The 17,260-nt window shown below is 39.7% G+C and overlaps 1 protein-coding gene across 2 annotated transcripts in view; it reads left to right on the top strand.

Annotated features, from left to right (window-relative positions):
- Window positions 1-17,260, top strand: part of LOC103716452 (aminopeptidase P2) — a 34,176-nt gene that overhangs the window by 12,506 nt on the left and 4,410 nt on the right. For both annotated transcript variants that reach the window (XM_008804454.4, XM_008804453.4), the window contains 5 exons: window positions 11,255-11,536; window positions 13,632-13,783; window positions 15,559-15,749; window positions 15,990-16,098; window positions 16,231-16,385. In XM_008804454.4, the coding sequence (XP_008802676.2) occupies window positions 11,255-11,536; window positions 13,632-13,783; window positions 15,559-15,749; window positions 15,990-16,098; window positions 16,231-16,385 (889 nt within the window). The remainder of the gene's footprint in view (window positions 1-11,254; window positions 11,537-13,631; window positions 13,784-15,558; window positions 15,750-15,989; window positions 16,099-16,230; window positions 16,386-17,260) is intronic.

The following is a 17,260-nucleotide window of genomic DNA, read 5'->3' as shown; positions in this document are numbered from 1 at the left end:
ATTATCTTCTCATAGCTACCACATTAGCTTTTCTCAAATGGTAATGTATAGACAAATCATAATCTTTCATCAACTCTAACCATCTTCTCTGTCTCATATTAAGTTTCTTTTGAGTAAAGAGATATTTTAGACTTTTGTGATCCGTATGCACCTTACAAGATTCACCATATAAGTAATGTCTCCAGATTTTCAATGCAAACACAACAGCAGTAAGTTCAAGATCATGAGTGGAGTAATTCTCCTCATATGGCTTAAACTGTCGAGAGGCATAAGTAATCACCTTATCATTCTGCATCAGCACACAACCCAATCCTTTCCTTGAAGCATCATTGTAGATGATATAACCTTTACCACTAGAAGGAAAGGTAAGGATGGGGGCTGACACCAAGTGTTGCTTAAGCTCCTGGAAGCTCTGTTCACATTTATCTGACCACTCAAACTTAACTTCTTTACGAGTTAGTCGAGTTAAAGGTGCAGCAATGGAGAAAAAACCCTCAACAAATTGTTTGTAATACCCAGCTAGGTTCAAAAAACTACGAATTTCAGAAACACTATTTGGCCTGCTCTAGTTGACCACCGCTTCAACCTTCTTTGGGTCCACATAGATTCTCTCTTTAGATATCACATGTCCTAAGAACATCACACTGTCTAACCAGAATTCATTTTTCTTCAATTTACCATACAGTTGCTCCTATCTTAGGGTTTTTAGTACTATCCTCAAATGCTGCTCATGCTCGGCCTGACTTTCGGAATAAATTAAGATATCATCAATAAAGACCACCACAAATTTATCTAAAAAGGCCCTAAACACCCTATTCTCAGATCCATAAAAGCTGTAGGGGCATTTGTCAGCCCAAAGGGCATGACCAAAAATTCATAGTGCCCATACCGAGTATGAAAAGTAGTCTTAGACACATCTTCAGCCCTTATCTTTAATTGATGGTACCCAGAACGACGTCAATTTTGGAGAATACCTGAGCATCCTTTAACTGATCAAATAGGTCATCAATTCTTGGTAGAGGATACTTTTTCTTCACTGTCACTTTATTTATCTCCTAATAATTAATACATAACCTCAAACTTTATTTATCTTCACTGTCACTTTATTTATTTATCTCCTAATACATAACCTCAAACTTCCATCTTTCTTCTTTACAAACAATAGTGGAGCTCCCCAAGGTGACACACTAGGTCGAATGAAAGCTTTATCAAGCAGATCTTGCAACTGCTTCTTCAATTCTTTCATTTCAGCTGGAGCCATTCTATAGGAGGTTTTGGAGATTAGTGTGGTATTGGAAATCAAATCAATTACAAATTCAATCTCTCTATCTGGTGGCAAGCCAGGAAGATCTTTCGAAAAGACATCAGGGTATTCATTCACTACTGGGATATCCTCCAATCTTTGGTCTGATTGTTTGGTATCCACTACCGTGGCGATATATGCCATATTCCCCTTTTTGAGTAGCCGCTTTATTTGCATAGCAGAGATAACTCGAGGGGAAGCATATGCACCGCTGCGCATAAAGCTAAATTCAGTATCTCCAGAGATCTGATAGTTTACTCTTTTTCATGGTAGTTAATGGTAGCAAAATGTGTCGCTAACCAGTCCATACCCAATATTATGTCAAAATCATACACTACCCATTAAGCTAAATTCAGTATCTCCAAGGATCTGAAAGTTTACTTGTTTTTCATGGCAGTTAATGGTAACAAAATGTGTCGCTAACCAGTTTATACCCAATATTATGTCAAAATCATGCATATCAATGACTATCAAATTAGCAGTCATGTCTCTACCTACTATTTGAAGTGAACAAGTCTTACAGACCTGATTAGCGATCAACCCATCCCCAGCAGGAGTGCCAACATGCAAATCATAATCTAATGGCACACAAGGCAGGTCATGTATTTGCACAAATGTAAATGACACAAAAGAATGTGTAGCACCAGAATCAAACAGCACGTGAGCATAAACAAATGCAATTAGTAATGTGCCTGACACCACTGTGTTGGATGCCTGAGCATCCTGCTGAGTCAGTGCGTAAATACGGCCTTGTGTGCGCGGTCTCCCTCCTTTCTGCTGCTTGGGAGAAGAAGGCTGAGCCGAATGAACCAGAGCAAGATAAGCTTGCATTTGCTGGGACCTTGTAGCTTGAGGCCTCTGAACTGATTGAGAGTCTTGTTGATTATGAAGGCACTCCGCTATCCTATGACCCTACTGGCCGTATTTGAAACAGGCTCCGGATAACCGTCTGCAAACTTCTGTCTTATGGCCACCTCCACGTGCTTCACATTTAGACTTCTCTTGCTGACGTTGAGTAGCCTTCCTATAAGATCCTTGCTTCCTTGATTGCCAAAATCTATTGCGAGATTGTATAAACCTGACAGAATTCTGTCCACTGCAGTTGTCAAAATCTCTGCTGCTCTTCTTTTGTTTCCCATCTCCGGTATCCTGAGTCTCCTTCTAGACAATTTTCATATTCTTGGCCCTGTTTACCGGATCATCATAGTTTACTGAATGCACTGCAGCCAAACCCCGACATAAGCGAGGCTTTAACCTTCTTCGAATCTCCTCATCCTGGACTCTGCATCCATAATGTGGGTGGGAGCAAACCGAGACAGCCTATCAAACTCTGCCTCATACTCATCCACGCTCATAGTTCCTTGAGACAGATTGAGAAATTCTCTCTCTAGCTTCCTTAGGCGACTAGAAGGAAAATAGTTGGAGTAGAAGGCTGTGCGAAACCTCTGCCAGGTAACTGGCTCATGCTCATGTGCCAATGTGCGCCCCACAGACTTCCACCAATGATGAGCTTGGTCCTGAAGCATATAGATGGCAAACTAACCTTCTCTTCATCAGTGCACTCCATTGCCCTAAAAGCTTTCTCCATTTCATCTATCCAAGCTTCGGCCTCTTGAGGACTAGTGGTGCCTTTAAAGGCTGAAGGAGCCAATTTCTTAAATTCCTCTACACTCCTTTGCTTGGAAGGACCAACATCTTGCTGGATTGATTGTTGGGGTCATGGAATGCCGTACCGGCCCGTACCGGCCGGTACGGGCCGGTACGTGCCGGTCCGTACCGGCCGGTACGGGCCGGTACGTACCGGTCCGGCCGTGGACCGGTACCGGAACGGATAAAAAACCGGTATTTTCCGATTTTTTATCCGAACCGGCCGGTACCGGCCTCGTACCGGTGCGAACCGGCCGGTTCGCACCGGTACGATTTTTTTTTTAGAACCACAGCGCCGCGCGCTGTGGTTTTTGAAACCACCGCGTACCGGCCGGTACGGGACCGGTACGTACCGGACCGGACCGGTACCGTACCGGTCCGGCCGGCCACCGGTACGCCGACCGGTACCGGTACGGCGGACCTTGGTTGGGGTTGTTGCCTTTGCTGGCGTACTAACCCAACGACCTCCTCAATCAGTTTGAGCATCCGGGTTTGATTTCCGGCGACAGTTTCTGGAGTCATTGTTGATTGACTGGGGATTGGTTGATTCACCATTGATTGACTAGCCCCTCCTTCTTGGTGAATTTCGAAGGCCTCATTCTGGGGCCTCGGGCTTTGCGATGCCTCGGCCGCTTGGTTAGTAGGAACTCTACTCCAAGAGCGCCCAGCCATCTGTCTCGGACTACGAGTACGGCGAGGCGACATTCTGATTTAGTGAAAATAGGCAAATGTCATAAGATCATCCAAACAGTTTAATCAAAAGGTTATTAGCAAAAAACAATTAATATTATCCCCTTGTCTAAATTCTACCCATCACTCAACCTTTCTAACGGATCCTAGAAATCCTAAAACCTAGGCTCTGATACCACCAAATCTATCATGCCCCGAGCCCGAAGCGCGATAGACGCCGCATGCCCACACGGCGGACCGTACAGGCGTGCAAGGCAGCTGATCATATCAAAGCAATTACAAATGCTTAAAAATTTACTTAAACATTAATACATTCAAAATAATACATTCAAAACAATCTTACAAAGTTTCAGAATAGCATACGTTAACGTAATTCAAGTATTTATGCTAGTCTAACCAGAATGAGGCCTTCAAAATTCACCCAGGAGGGGCTGGTCAATCAATGGTGAATCAGCCAACCCTGGGTCAGTCGACATTGACACTAGGAAATGTTGTTGGAAACCAGACCCAGGTGCTCAAACTAATCGAAGAGGTCGTTGGGCTAGTACGTGAACAGAGGTAGCAACCTCAGCAATCAGTCTAGCAGGATGTTGGTTCCTTTGAGCAAAGGACTATTATGGAATTCAAAAAAATGGTTCTTGTATGGCCTTTAAGGGCACCACTAGTCCTCAAGAGGCCGAAGCTTGGATAGATGAAATGGAGAAAGCCTTCAGGGCAATAGAGTGCACTGATGAAGAGAAGGCCAGATTTGCCATCTATATGCTTCAGGACCGAGCTCATCATTGGTGGAAGTCTGTGGAAGTCTGCGGACGAGCATGAGCCAGTTACCTGGCAGAAGTTTCGCACAGCCTTATACTCCAAATATTTTTCTCCTAGTCGCCTGAGGGAGCTAGAGAGGGAATTCCTTAATCTGTCTCAAGGAACCAAGACTGTAGATGAGTATAAGGTAGAGTTTGATAAGCTGTCTCGGTTTGCTCCCACCTTCATTATGGATGTAGAATCCAGGATGAGGAGATTCGAAGAAGGGTTGAAGCCTCACGTCGAGGTTTGGCCGTAGTGCACTCAGTAAACTATGTTGATCTGGTAGTCAGGGCCAAGAATATAGAAATTATCTGGAAGGAGACTCAGGATACTAGAGAAGGAAAACAAAAGAAGAGGAGCAGAGATTTCGATAATCGTAGTGGACAAAATTCTGTCAGGTCTACAAAATCTCGCAATAGATCTTGGCAATCAGGGAAGCGGGGATCTTATGGGAAGGCTACTCAACATCAGCAAGACCAGCCTAAATGTGATGCATGTGGTGGTATGCATAAGACTGAACATTGCAGACGATTATCTGGCGCCTGCTTTAGATGCGGCCATCAGGGTCATAAGATAGCGGAGTCCCTTGCAATCAACAAGACTCTCAACCAGTTCAAAGGCTCAAGCTAAAAGGACCCAACAAGTGCAAGCTTCTCTTGCTCCAGTTCAGTCGGCTTAGCCTTCTTCTCCCAAGCAACAGAAAGGGGAGAGACCGCGCACACAGGCTGTGTTTACGCACTAACTCAGCAGGATGCTCAGGCATCTAACATTGTGGTGTCAAGTACATTGTCGATTGCATCTGTCAAGTACCACACCAATCTCCAAAACCTCCTATAGAATAGCTCCAGCTGAAATGAAAAAACTAAAGGAATAGTTGCAAGATTTGCTTGATAAAGGCTTTATTCGATCCAGTGTTTCATCTTGGGGAGCTCCAGTATTGTTTGTAAAGGAGGAGGATGGTAGTTTGAGGTTATGTATTGATTACAGAAGATAAATAAAGTGACAGTAAAGAATGAGTATCCTCTACCAAGAATTGATGACCTATTTGTTCAGGAGGGTGCTCAGGTATTCTCCAAAATTAATCTTCGTTCTGGGTAACATCAGTTAAAGATAAGGGCTGAAGATGTGCCTAAGACTGCTTTCTGTACTCGTTACGGGCACTATGAATTTTTGGTCATATCCTTTGGGCTGACAAATGCCCCTGCAGCTTTTATGGATCTAATGAACAGGGTGTTTAGACCCCTTTTAGATAAATTTGTGGTGGTCTTTATTGATGATATCTTAATTTATTTTGGAAGTTAGGCCGAGCATGAGCAGCATTTGAGGACAGTACTGTAAACACTAAGACATGAGCAACTGTATGGTAAATTGAAGAAAAGTGAATTTTGGCTGGACAGTGTGATGTTCCTAGAACATGTGATATCTAAGGAGGAAATCTATGTGGATCCAAAGAAGGTCGAAGCAGTGGTCAACTGGAGTAGGTCAAACAATGTTTTTGACATTCGTAGTTTCTTGGGCCTAGCTAGATATTACAAACGATTTGTTGAGGGTTTTTCTCCCATTGCTGCGCCTTTAACTCGACTAATTCGTAATGGAGTTAAGTTTGAGTGGTCAGATAAATATGAACAGAGCTTCCAGGAGCTTAAGCAACGTTTGGTGTCAGCCCCCATCCTTACCCTTCCTTCCAGTGGTGAAGGTTATATCATCTACAATGATGCTTTAAAGAAAGGATTAGGTTGTATGTTGATGCAGAATGATAAGGTGATTGCTTGTGCCTCTCGACAGCTTAAGCCATATGAGGAAAATTATCGCACTCATGATCTTTAACTTATTGCGGTTGTGTTTGCATTGAAAATTTGGAGACATTACTTATATGGTGAATCTTGTAAAGTGTATACGGACTACAAAAGTCTAAAATATCTCTTTACTCAGAAGGAACTTAATATGAGACAGAGAAGATGCTTAGAGTTAATAAAAGATTATAATTTGTCTATACATTACCATCCGGAAAAAGCTAATATGGTGGCTGATGCACTGAGCAGAAAAACTACTGGTAGTATTGCTGCTCTATTCACCTCTCAGAGGAAAATTTTGGAAGATTTGAGGAGAGCAGAAATTGAGTTATGTTGGCATGATCTTGATGCACATTTGGCAAATCTACGTGTCCAACCTACGTTGATAGAGAGGATCAGGATTGCTCAAGCAGATGACCCTCAGTTGCAAAAGATTAGACGTGACATTGAATCAGGGTCTCAGTTAGAGTTCAGACTTCATGAGGATGGATCATTGAGATTCAGGAACAGAATTTGTATTCCAAATGACTCTGATTTAAAGAGAGAAATTATGAGGGAAGCTCATAATACTGGATATACAGTGCATCCTGGGAGTACTAAGATGTATACAGATTTGAAAAATATATTTTGGTGGAATAACATGAAGAGAGAAATTGCATAGTTTGTAGCCCAGTGTTTGACTTGTCAGCAGGTTAAGGCAGAACACCAGAGACTGGCAGGATTGTTACATCCCCTTTCAATTCCTGAATGGAAGTGGGAACACAACACAATGGACTTCGTCTCTGGGTTGCCTCGTATTCCTAAAGGTTATGATGCTATATGGGTGATTGTAGATAGATTGACTAAGTCAGCACATTTTTTGGCATTCAAAGTGGGAATGATACTGAAAAAGTTTGCGGAGCTCTATATTAAGCAGATAGTGAGGTTGCATGGAGTACCCATATCCATTGTTTCCGTTAGGGACTTGCGGTTTGTATCTCACTTTTGAGATAGTCTGCATAAAGCTTTGGAGACCACTTTCAGATCTTAAAAAATATGCTGAAGGCTTGTGTGATTGATATGAGAGGCTCTTGGGACCGTCACTTGCCTTTAGTTGAGTTTGCATATAATAATAGTTACCATGCAAGTATTCAGATGGCACCTTATGAGGCGCTGTATGGGAGAAAGTGCAGATCTCGTATCTGTTAGGATGATATAGGTGAAAAAAATTTATGGAACCCGAGATTGTTCAACAAACAGTAGAAAATATTTAGCTAATCAAAAAACGCCTCCGGATAGCTCAGAGCAGACAAAAAAGTTATGAAGATGATAGAAGGCGAGAATTGAAATTTCAGGTCGGAGATCATGTATCTTGAGAGTGTCTCCTACTGAAGGGGTAATGCGATTTCGAATACGCGGAAAGCTCAATCCGCGCTATGTGGGCCCTTTAGTTGGAGCTGTTGCATACAGGCTGGCACATCCACCGTCACTGTCTGGAGTTCATAATGTATTTTATGTTTCCATGTTTAGAAAGTATGTTCCAGATACGAGCCATGTGGTAGAAGTAGCTCCTATGCAGCTTAGAGAGGATTTGACCTATGCTGAGCAGCCTGTACATGTGATTGATAGAAAGGAACAAGTATTAAAGAGGCACACGATTCCTTATGTCAAGATCCAGTGGAGTAGTCACTCAAAACGTGAGACTACATGGGAATTGGAGGACGAGATGGAAAAATATCCGGACCTTTTTGCAAGCTAAGGTATGTTAAATTTCGAGAACGAAATTTTTTTAAAGGACGAAAGAATGTGACTACTAGGCCGCCAGATGGGCTGACCTGGACCAAAGTCGGCAGCCCATCTGGAGGCCACTACCTATTTCTTCGAGGGGGAAAAATTGATGTACGGTGGCTCAGTCGTCGAACTGTTCTCCTCCTTCCTTAGAGACGGGGCTTCCTGAACGGACGTCTGTGTCGTCGGAGAAGGTGCTCGTGACTCCTCTCCGGAACTAGGTGAGCCTCCCGACCCCCTCGTTTCTTTTTCTCCGTGCTTCCTCCTGATTTACTCGGGATAACAGAGAGAGAGAGAGAGAGAGAGAGAGAGAAAGAAAGAAGGGGGGGCTCACCCGTGCACGTGTCTCCTCCACGGGAAGAAGGTGAGGGCCGGCCGCCGTAGGCGTCGCCGGTCTCGGCCTGGCCCTCTCGAGCACTCCGGTGAGGGACTACTTGTGTTCGTGGGAAAGAGGAGGCTGGGCTGCGGGCACCGCAGGCACCACTGGCCGGCCGCCGGCACTGCCGGCCTCATGCCGTTCCCCTCCCGAGCTCCCTCTCCGCCGTGGGTTCTTCTCCTGAGCACCCCGGGTTGGGATCTTCCTTCCCTTGTGTTCACGAGAGAAGGGGGGGAAGGTGAGAGGAAGAAGAGAAGAGAGGAAAGGAAGGTTCGGGAAGAAGAAAAGAAAAAAAGAAAAGAAGAAGAAGAAGAAAAGAAAAGAAAACAAGAAAAGAAAAGGAGAAGAAAAGAGAAGAAGAAAAAGAAAAGAGAGAAAAGAAAAGAAAAAAAAGGGCCCATCGTGGGCCGAACTGGGCCAAGCTTGGGCTCTATTCATTGCGGGCCTAACTTGGGCCCAGTTGGGCCGTACCCTTTGTGGGCCTAACTTGGGCCCAGTCCAGTCTTGTTGGGCCTTATTTGGGTCGTATCTATTGTGAGCCCAGCTCAATTCAACCGTGTGGGATCCTGTTGGACCGTGTCCAGTAGTATTTTTGGTTTTGCTTAGCTCTGAGATTAATGAAAAAATAATTATATTCTAATGATATTTAAATAGGTGCACCTGACTTGTTTGTGTGAAGTGGGATTTAAGCGAAAAGAGGTAAGTAACTTAATACTTCAAAGTGTATTTTCTAAATTATTTGATAAATTAATTATCAGTGGATTAAATTTTGAGATATGTTTTGTACTTAGTAAAATGGGTCAGACATATTAAATACCATTTGAAAATTTTGTTATATGCTATGAAATATGTAAAATTTGACTGGGCAAGTTACCTATTTTGTATGAATGTATTCCCAGTATGGCTATGTTCTGGCCCCGCCAATGGAGATTATTTGTTGGCCCTGTCGACTTGTATCTGTGAGACACTAGTTTCGATACCGTTGTTACCGATGATTAGAATAGTGGTTTTTGGACAACGTTGCCACCGATGATTAGAATAGTGGTTTTTGGACATCGTTGCCACTGATGGTTAATAATAGTGGTTTTTGGCACTTGTGCAACCCATGCCACTGGGTTACGTGGCCGTAGTTTATTAATGTTAGGAGTCTGATATCAGAGTTATTGTGAAAATGATAATAAGTTTTGAAAAAAATATATGCTTATTTGTGACTTAATTTTCAGTCATTATTTTGTGTTTTGATTAAATATCTAGTATGCTTTGACCCCACTTTGAGGTATTATGTTGCTTACTGAGCTAGTGTAGCTTATTATCCTATTCTGTCTATTCTTCACATCTAGAGGCTTGATTGCACAAGATTGGGGAGTGCGATGGATTTTTTTGGAAGATTTTGCTCAAATCAGAATTTTGGTTAGACTAGCTGAAATACTTTAATTATGTTGACATATGCTATTTTGAAACTTTGTAAAATTGTTTTGAATATATATAAATATTTAAGTAAGTTTTAAGCATCTATAATAGCTTTGTTATGATCAGCCTTGCACGCCTGTACGGCCCACCGTGCGGGCGTGCGGCGTCTGTCGGGCTTCGGGCTCGGGGTGTGACAATCAATTATTCAATTAGCAGCATAAGTTTTGCGAGCATAAAAAGGATGAATTTTAGGGAGTGGAGAGGTGGATGTTTAGGTTTTCGGCTGAAGTGGAGAGAGAGAATTAGATGATAGACGTAGATGAAATGCTTCTCTGGATCTTGAGTCAATAGCTTACTCTTAATTCTGGATTGGAAAAAATAAGTTTGCCTCATTATAAATTTAACTTTGCTTAAAGCATGAAGTTCAAGTGATGCCTTAGCGAGATTAGAAGAATGAATGTGGAAGAAATAAATGATTTACAAGGGCTGTGATTTTGGTTCTCAGATGTGAGTGTTGTTGATAGAGTGGCCCTTCAACAAAATCTTTCTTGAAAAGTCCTCTTCTCCCTTTCCTACATAATAATGATGGATTTTCAGTTAGATGAGTCAACCGGACATAACATCGATTGGCTGATCAATGTGATGGTAACTGGTAACTGTGTAACCAGGCTTTAAAAGACTGTCTTGTCTTGATTGTGTCACAGTTGGCTTGACTCAGCTAACTATATTTCTGTGATATTTGCGAACAATATATACTGCCATATATGGCATTTTTTTGATTTATCTTAAATGGGTCAGATTTATCTGGCTTATTTGCAAAATGAGTTGAACTCAAACAACCATCAAAGCATAATCGAGGTTCTCCCAGCATCAAAAATTTGATGCTACATAACAGTAGTATTATGTGACATCTTGAGTTGGCCTCATTAGTTACATAGCAGATATCAGAAGTCGGTACTTAGAGTTTGACGATTTTTGTCCTGCTTTTGATTGCTTCAGTTTCTGATATATTTCTTTAAGCATTAGACACTCACTGTCTTGCGGTGGCCGTGTTTCTTCTCACTCACTTTTATAAAACTCTTCATAGTACTATTCTTAACTAGCTGACTTGGTTTAGCTTGAGTGGTCATAGGAATATGCTTGTGAGTCTTGTTAAAAATTAAAACAAAAAAGAGTCATGTATCAGTTTGATAGGAAATTGCTTTTTATCTTGCTTCAGTGTGCAATTTTTTATTAGGCAGCTACTTTGGTGTCATACATGCTTTTGCAACAGCTTGTTGGTATAATGGCTTTACTAGGCAAACAGGTTTGTTTTTTTTTTTTTTTATCGTCATCCAAGCATCTAAACTGGAAAAATGATCTCATCTCTCAATTTAGTTTCAAAACTTTAAGTTTGTCGTGTCCATTATAAGGTAGTTCTTTTCTTTTTATTTTTAAGCTCTTATGTTCATAATAACCATTATTCAGTTTGGCAGCACGAGGAGCAAAACTCTGGTTGGATACATCTAGTGTAAATGCTGCAATTGTTAGCAGATTTAAATCTGCTTGTAATAAACATTTTGCAAAATTTGAAAAGCAAGCAAGGGACAAAAAAGTTGACGGAGAAACATCTCCAGATATGGCAACAAACAAGCATCAAGATATTCGGATTGAAGGGCCAACTGGATTGTACAAGCTTTCCCCTGTCACCCTGGCCAAAGCAGTGAAAAATAAGTCAGAGATTGACGGGATGCGCAGTTGTCATTTAAGGTACCTTTTGATTTAACCTGTAGAATATAATACGAATTTTTAGTTGTGGTGCAAATTACAACTGGATGAATTATGCAGCCAAGAAGGAAATGTGTTGAAAAGGTTAGTCAGAACTAAAGTTCTTTAGAGTAGTACATGAATTAGCCAAACAGAAATTCTTCTACCATAGCATATACATGCATTTTATCTATATAAGCATTTGTGTGTTGAAAAAATTATTTGACAGCATGGTTTTAGAAAGACCTATTTGGGACTTGCCTCACCTCATACATTAAGGGAAGGCTCTGAAGAGATGCCTTGAGGCTCATGGGAAGGTTACATTCTAGGTGAGACAGATGCATCACATACAAAGCATATGCAGACGGACACCTTGAGTCTTGCCATTTTATGCCTTGGATGTGGGGCACAAGAAGCACCAGGCTTTGGTTGTTTCACTGCCAATGTGTCAACTAACCAACTAATTCAAAAAAGCTTAAGCTGATAGGGAAAGGGTCAACAATGTAAATTAGGCTTTACACCCCTCCTCACATGTGGCCCAGACCATTAATGTGGTGGGGTAAGTGAGTCAAGAAAGATCGGTATAAGAATAACAAATAATCAGGGATAATTAAGTAAATAACTGAACTTGAGGGGAGTTGAACTCATGACTTACAGCAAACCTGAGCTCTGACACTGTTAAATAACCACCTAATCCCTAAAGCTTAAACTAGTAGGGATAGGATCAACAATTCATATCAGGCCTTAACACCTGTGCAGCCCGGAACACGCAGATGAAGGCATGAAGAAGTCAAGATGACAAGTCAACAATGATTCAAGTAATAGCTGGAAATGAGTCTAGATAAGAAAAGAAACCAAATGGGTAAAATTGGCCTGAATGGGATTTGAACCCATGATCTTTGTCTCTAATACCAATGTAACTTACTATACCGCAAAAGCTTAAATTGATAGGGAAAGTATTGACAATGTATATCAGACATAGCACAACAAATAGTAAAAATAATATTCCCCTAAATGCCAAATTATGGTAGCGTATGTACTTTAGTGTTGATCAACATAACACATTTTGTTATGTTTCTTTTTTGGTTCTGCACATTTAGTGCATGCAACACAGGATATTTAGCAAAATTTGAAAAAGTGAGCAAGTCTAGATGCAATCCTAACATCCTTTTTGTTTCTTTATCTCATAACATTGATTATTCTTTATATATTTCTTTTAAATAAAATAAAATAGCTTGTGTTTTGCTGCTCCATCATTAAGGATTGGTGGGATGCATGTTCACTTGCAAATGAAAGGCTGCTTCTGTGAGTCCATGGCTTTTGCTCTTGCAAGCATCCATTTACGCACAGCAACTTGCACCCATTTGAAAAACAAGCTGCACTCTTGAATATATTTTAGCTGTGTGAACCACTCTCTCTGTTACTCCAGCTCCCATTGTCAGATGCTTCTAGATTCTTTTAGTTTTTACCACCAGCAGCAGCTTGCACCCATTTGAAAAACAAGCTGCACTCTTGAATATATTTTAGCTGTGTGAACCACTCTCTCTGTTACTCCAGCTCCCACTTTCAGATGCTTCTAGATTCTTTTAGTTTTTACCACCAGTTATAGCTATCACGAGTCCGTATAAAATGATTTGAAGTAAAGATATTATATATAGTTTGAAACCTTGGTATTTTTACATTAATTAATTTACTGAAAGGTGGAAGCAAGCTTAAATTAGGATAGTATCTCATGTGCAAGAATGCTATGCAAACACTTTATTGGAACTCCTACCACTTGCTATGACAATTGCTCCCACAATCCCACCCTCTATCTGTTGGGTTGGCATGCAGAGGAAATGAGCTACAAGTAAACAATAATTTAGATGCTTGAAACCCTGCTTAAATAGGACTAAATGAGCTACGGGTTGCATGTGGAGTCTTATTTCTCTCCATATATTTTATGTGACAACATTAGATGTTGGTATGTAGTTATCTTTGAGACAGTGTTAGCGGAACTGATAAGATTCAACTGCATCAACCCTTCTCTTTTATCCTCAGAGATGAAAGTTAAGGGGTATGCCACAAAATTTATCATTGGTAATGCAAACTCTTGCAGAGATGCAGCTGCTCTGGTGGAGTTTTGGGCTTGGATGGAAGAGGAAATTCATAAGAATGCAGTACTTACAGAAGTAGAAGTGGCTGATAAGCTACTTGAATTTCGTAAAAAGCAAGCTGGTTTCATGGACACAAGCTTTGATACTATTAGTGGTAAATTTATTTCATTCTTTTCTTTTCCCTAATTTCTTCATGTCTTCTATGCTACAATTTAATATTTTCTGATCCTGTGAGAAGGTCTACACAAGATTTTATTCTAATATGGAACTTCAAAATTCATTGTGAGAAAGTTATGTTAGTTTATTCATAATAACAAAGGGAAATTGATTTAATTTGCCATATCAATGAGCAATTCAACTTATCCCCTTGGTTTTGATGTATGGCCCCTTGCTTGTCATTTTTCCTATTGAAACTAAAATGTATTCTGACAAAAGTTTTGCAGATTCTCTCATTGATACTGATGCAACTATTTAGGTCATACAATGTTCTTTTGGACTCCTACTTGTACATTAAGTATGTTGGATATTCAAACAGTGTCATTTCAGCCATACACCAATTTATCCTTTATGGCAGCAATCTAGAATTCCTCGAATATATGTATTTGTAACTCTACTTCTACTGCACACCACCTTGATCTCATCTTCTCTATAATGCTGTGCTTATATTATTGAAACATCCTTCACGCCCACAATGACATTTTCTTTTCCGTCCTTCATTTTATTTGCCTTGGTCTAACTTTTCTGGGTATAACTTCATCATTTTCTCTGACTTCTAATAAATTTCTTTTGTGCAGGGATCTGATATAGTGAATGTAATCATTCTAAGGCATTTCTTGGCTGTCAATCTCTGTAATGGTCTCAGTTTTAATTCAAATTCTCCCAGAAATTGCACTCAGTAGATTCTAATTTGTTAGACCTATTTGTAACCCTTAATCAATTGTATGTTCTCCTGTCATAATTCTGATTCATTTTTCATCTTTGTTTTCATCTCAGTTATTAACACTAATTACAGGTCAACCATAATTTCAGATTGATCACCTGTAAAGTAATCTATCACAAGTGTATAGATATTACTAGACTGATCTGTTGTGTATGACCATAAGCCACCAGTTTTTGTTGTAAATTCTCACACATGAAATTAATGATTTTTTGCTACATTTGTTTCTAGGAAGTTACAATCATTCAGTTGATAGCAACTTTCTTCACAAGCCAAACTGTCTTTATGAAGATTATAGTTAATTATATAATCTTTGTTTTCAGACTTATTAGTTTACCTTTAAGTAATTTGAGCAATATCAGACTTAACCTCTATTCCCTTAAATCGCTCTTTCGGGCAATTAACATTCTAGATCTTGTTGACTAAGATGCCTGGCTTTTCTTGAAAGTTTCTGTTTCTTCCAACTTTTTTTAGTTGCTTTCCACCATGGTTGGTTCTCTTTCTAAATTTATAGATCCACTATATTTCGATTTCAACAGATTCTGAAAGTTGTCTCCAACTCTCCCTTGAATCTTATCTAGCCCTCTCCTTTATTTAACTTGTTCTTGAATATCCGCTGTGCTATTTCTTGAGCCTGGTCTGTTGTAGGGATCAACGAAGCTGTATACGTAGCTTTACTTGATTACCATCCCTGTCAATTTCATATTTCTCTTCATAGTTTGGCCTTGTCATACAACCCCCCTTCAGACAAGAGACTGTTATCTTCCATGTTTAGCACTTCAAATTTGATGTGCTATGCTTTAGGTTGTAGGCATGAAAGACAGGTTTATTGTTCCATCCTCCATTGGAATTTTTGAATAAATGCTATAGCTCTTACACTACATATCTCTGTATGGTCTTTTTGAGTAATTTAGCTTTAAGTTCTTCTTTATTACTGGCTAAAATGGAACAAAGTGTCTCAATAGTTAACCAACAAGTAACTCTTGTTTCAGGTTATGGTGCAAATGGTGCTGTAATACATTATAGTCCAGAACCAGATAGTTGCAGTGTTGTTGATGACAAGAACCTCTTCCTCTTAGATAGTGGAGGTCAGTATGTTGATGGTACAACTGACATAACAAGAACAGTACATTTTGGTGAACCTACACCACGACAAAAAGAGTGCTTCACAAGAGTTCTACAGGTGACTTGCTTATTTGAATTTTTTTAATGTAAATTGTTCATTTGACATTTTCCCTTTAAGGTATACAGATGCTATAGTATGTAAACTGTAAATAAGATGTTTAACTTGTTTTGATCCTGTCCAGATATCTTCTTGCCTGCTTGTAAACATTGGCAAACTACTAGATTTTTTGTTATTTACACTTGATTGTAATTTGAACTGGATTTTGGCCTTACAAATAGAGTTATCTTATTCATTCAGGGTCATATAGCTCTTGATCAGGCAGTATTCCCTGAGCACACTCCTGGTTTTGTACTGGATGTACTAGCACGTTCTTCTTTATGGAAAATTGGGCTTGATTACAGACATGGTAGTTTCCTCTTCAAACAGCTATTTATTTTCTTGAAGGATCTATGTCAAATTTATCTTTCACATGTTATGACTGCTTAAAGACCGATACTTTCTACGTAATCAAGTTGGATTTTACCTTTACATGTTTCAGGGACTGGTCATGGGGTGGGAGCTGCATTAAATGTCCATGAAGGCCCTCAAAGTATAAGCTTCCGATATGGAAATATGACTGCTTTGCAGAAGGGTATGGTTGTAAGCAACGAACCTGGCTATTACGAAGACAATTCATTTGGTATTCGGATTGAGGTAGGTTTCATAGTTTTTTTTTTCTTTGTTTTTATGTTCATCTGTGCTGTTATATTATAGATACTGTATCTTACCCATATGAAATTATAATGTAAGTTACATGACCAATTCCTTTCCCAAAAACAATGTCATGCACAACCAATGGCTCATAGTTTTTGTGCCCTACATGGAAAGGTAAACTTTAAGTTTCTGCTGACAAAATTGTTTAAAAAGATGATTGATTTAAGCGAAAAGGTATATGAGCCAGTTCTTTCAAACTCTTTCACTTGAATGTTAATTCCTTAAATTAGTATACAATCATGTAGTACTACTAACATCTGGCTAAAATGTTAGTTTATGACAATCTTTTTCTCTGTTGCAAAGAAATTAATATGTGTGCTATTTTTCATCTAAAAAAATTGTGATTTTTCATTTGTTAGTTCACAAAGCAATCTTTTCGTCTGATTCCTGAAAGATAAGATTCATGAATCTCCTTTGTCTGCAAATATATTGATGTTATATAATATGACATATAGAATCAACTGACTACAAAAGGTAGGTATCAATTTGGACAATTTATACATTTCAACACAAAAATTTCTGCAAGCCGTTGAAAGTACTCTATCCATACTTCATTCGTTCAATGCCTGTTCATGCCTATTGTACATCTAATTACAATAAAGTTTCATTTAGCAAATGTCTTATGCCTAATTTCTTGCTTATTTACTAATAATCCAGATGTAGTACTATTGTAGATGTGGATGAACGAATGCAACTGCCAAAGTGATGTATAAAATTTCCTAGTTGGTGAAACCCTTTTTTAGTGATGCAGTAAATATTCGTTTTTGAAAAACTTCTGAAAAAGGACATCCTAGTGGACGTGGCTCCCGCAATTG

This window comes from Phoenix dactylifera, unplaced genomic scaffold (genome assembly GCF_009389715.1).
Source record: "Phoenix dactylifera cultivar Barhee BC4 unplaced genomic scaffold, palm_55x_up_171113_PBpolish2nd_filt_p 000076F, whole genome shotgun sequence".
NCBI lineage: Eukaryota > Viridiplantae > Streptophyta > Magnoliopsida > Arecales > Arecaceae > Phoenix > Phoenix dactylifera.
Note: the sequence above shows the minus strand (reverse complement) of the source record. Positions and strands in the feature narration are given on the sequence as shown.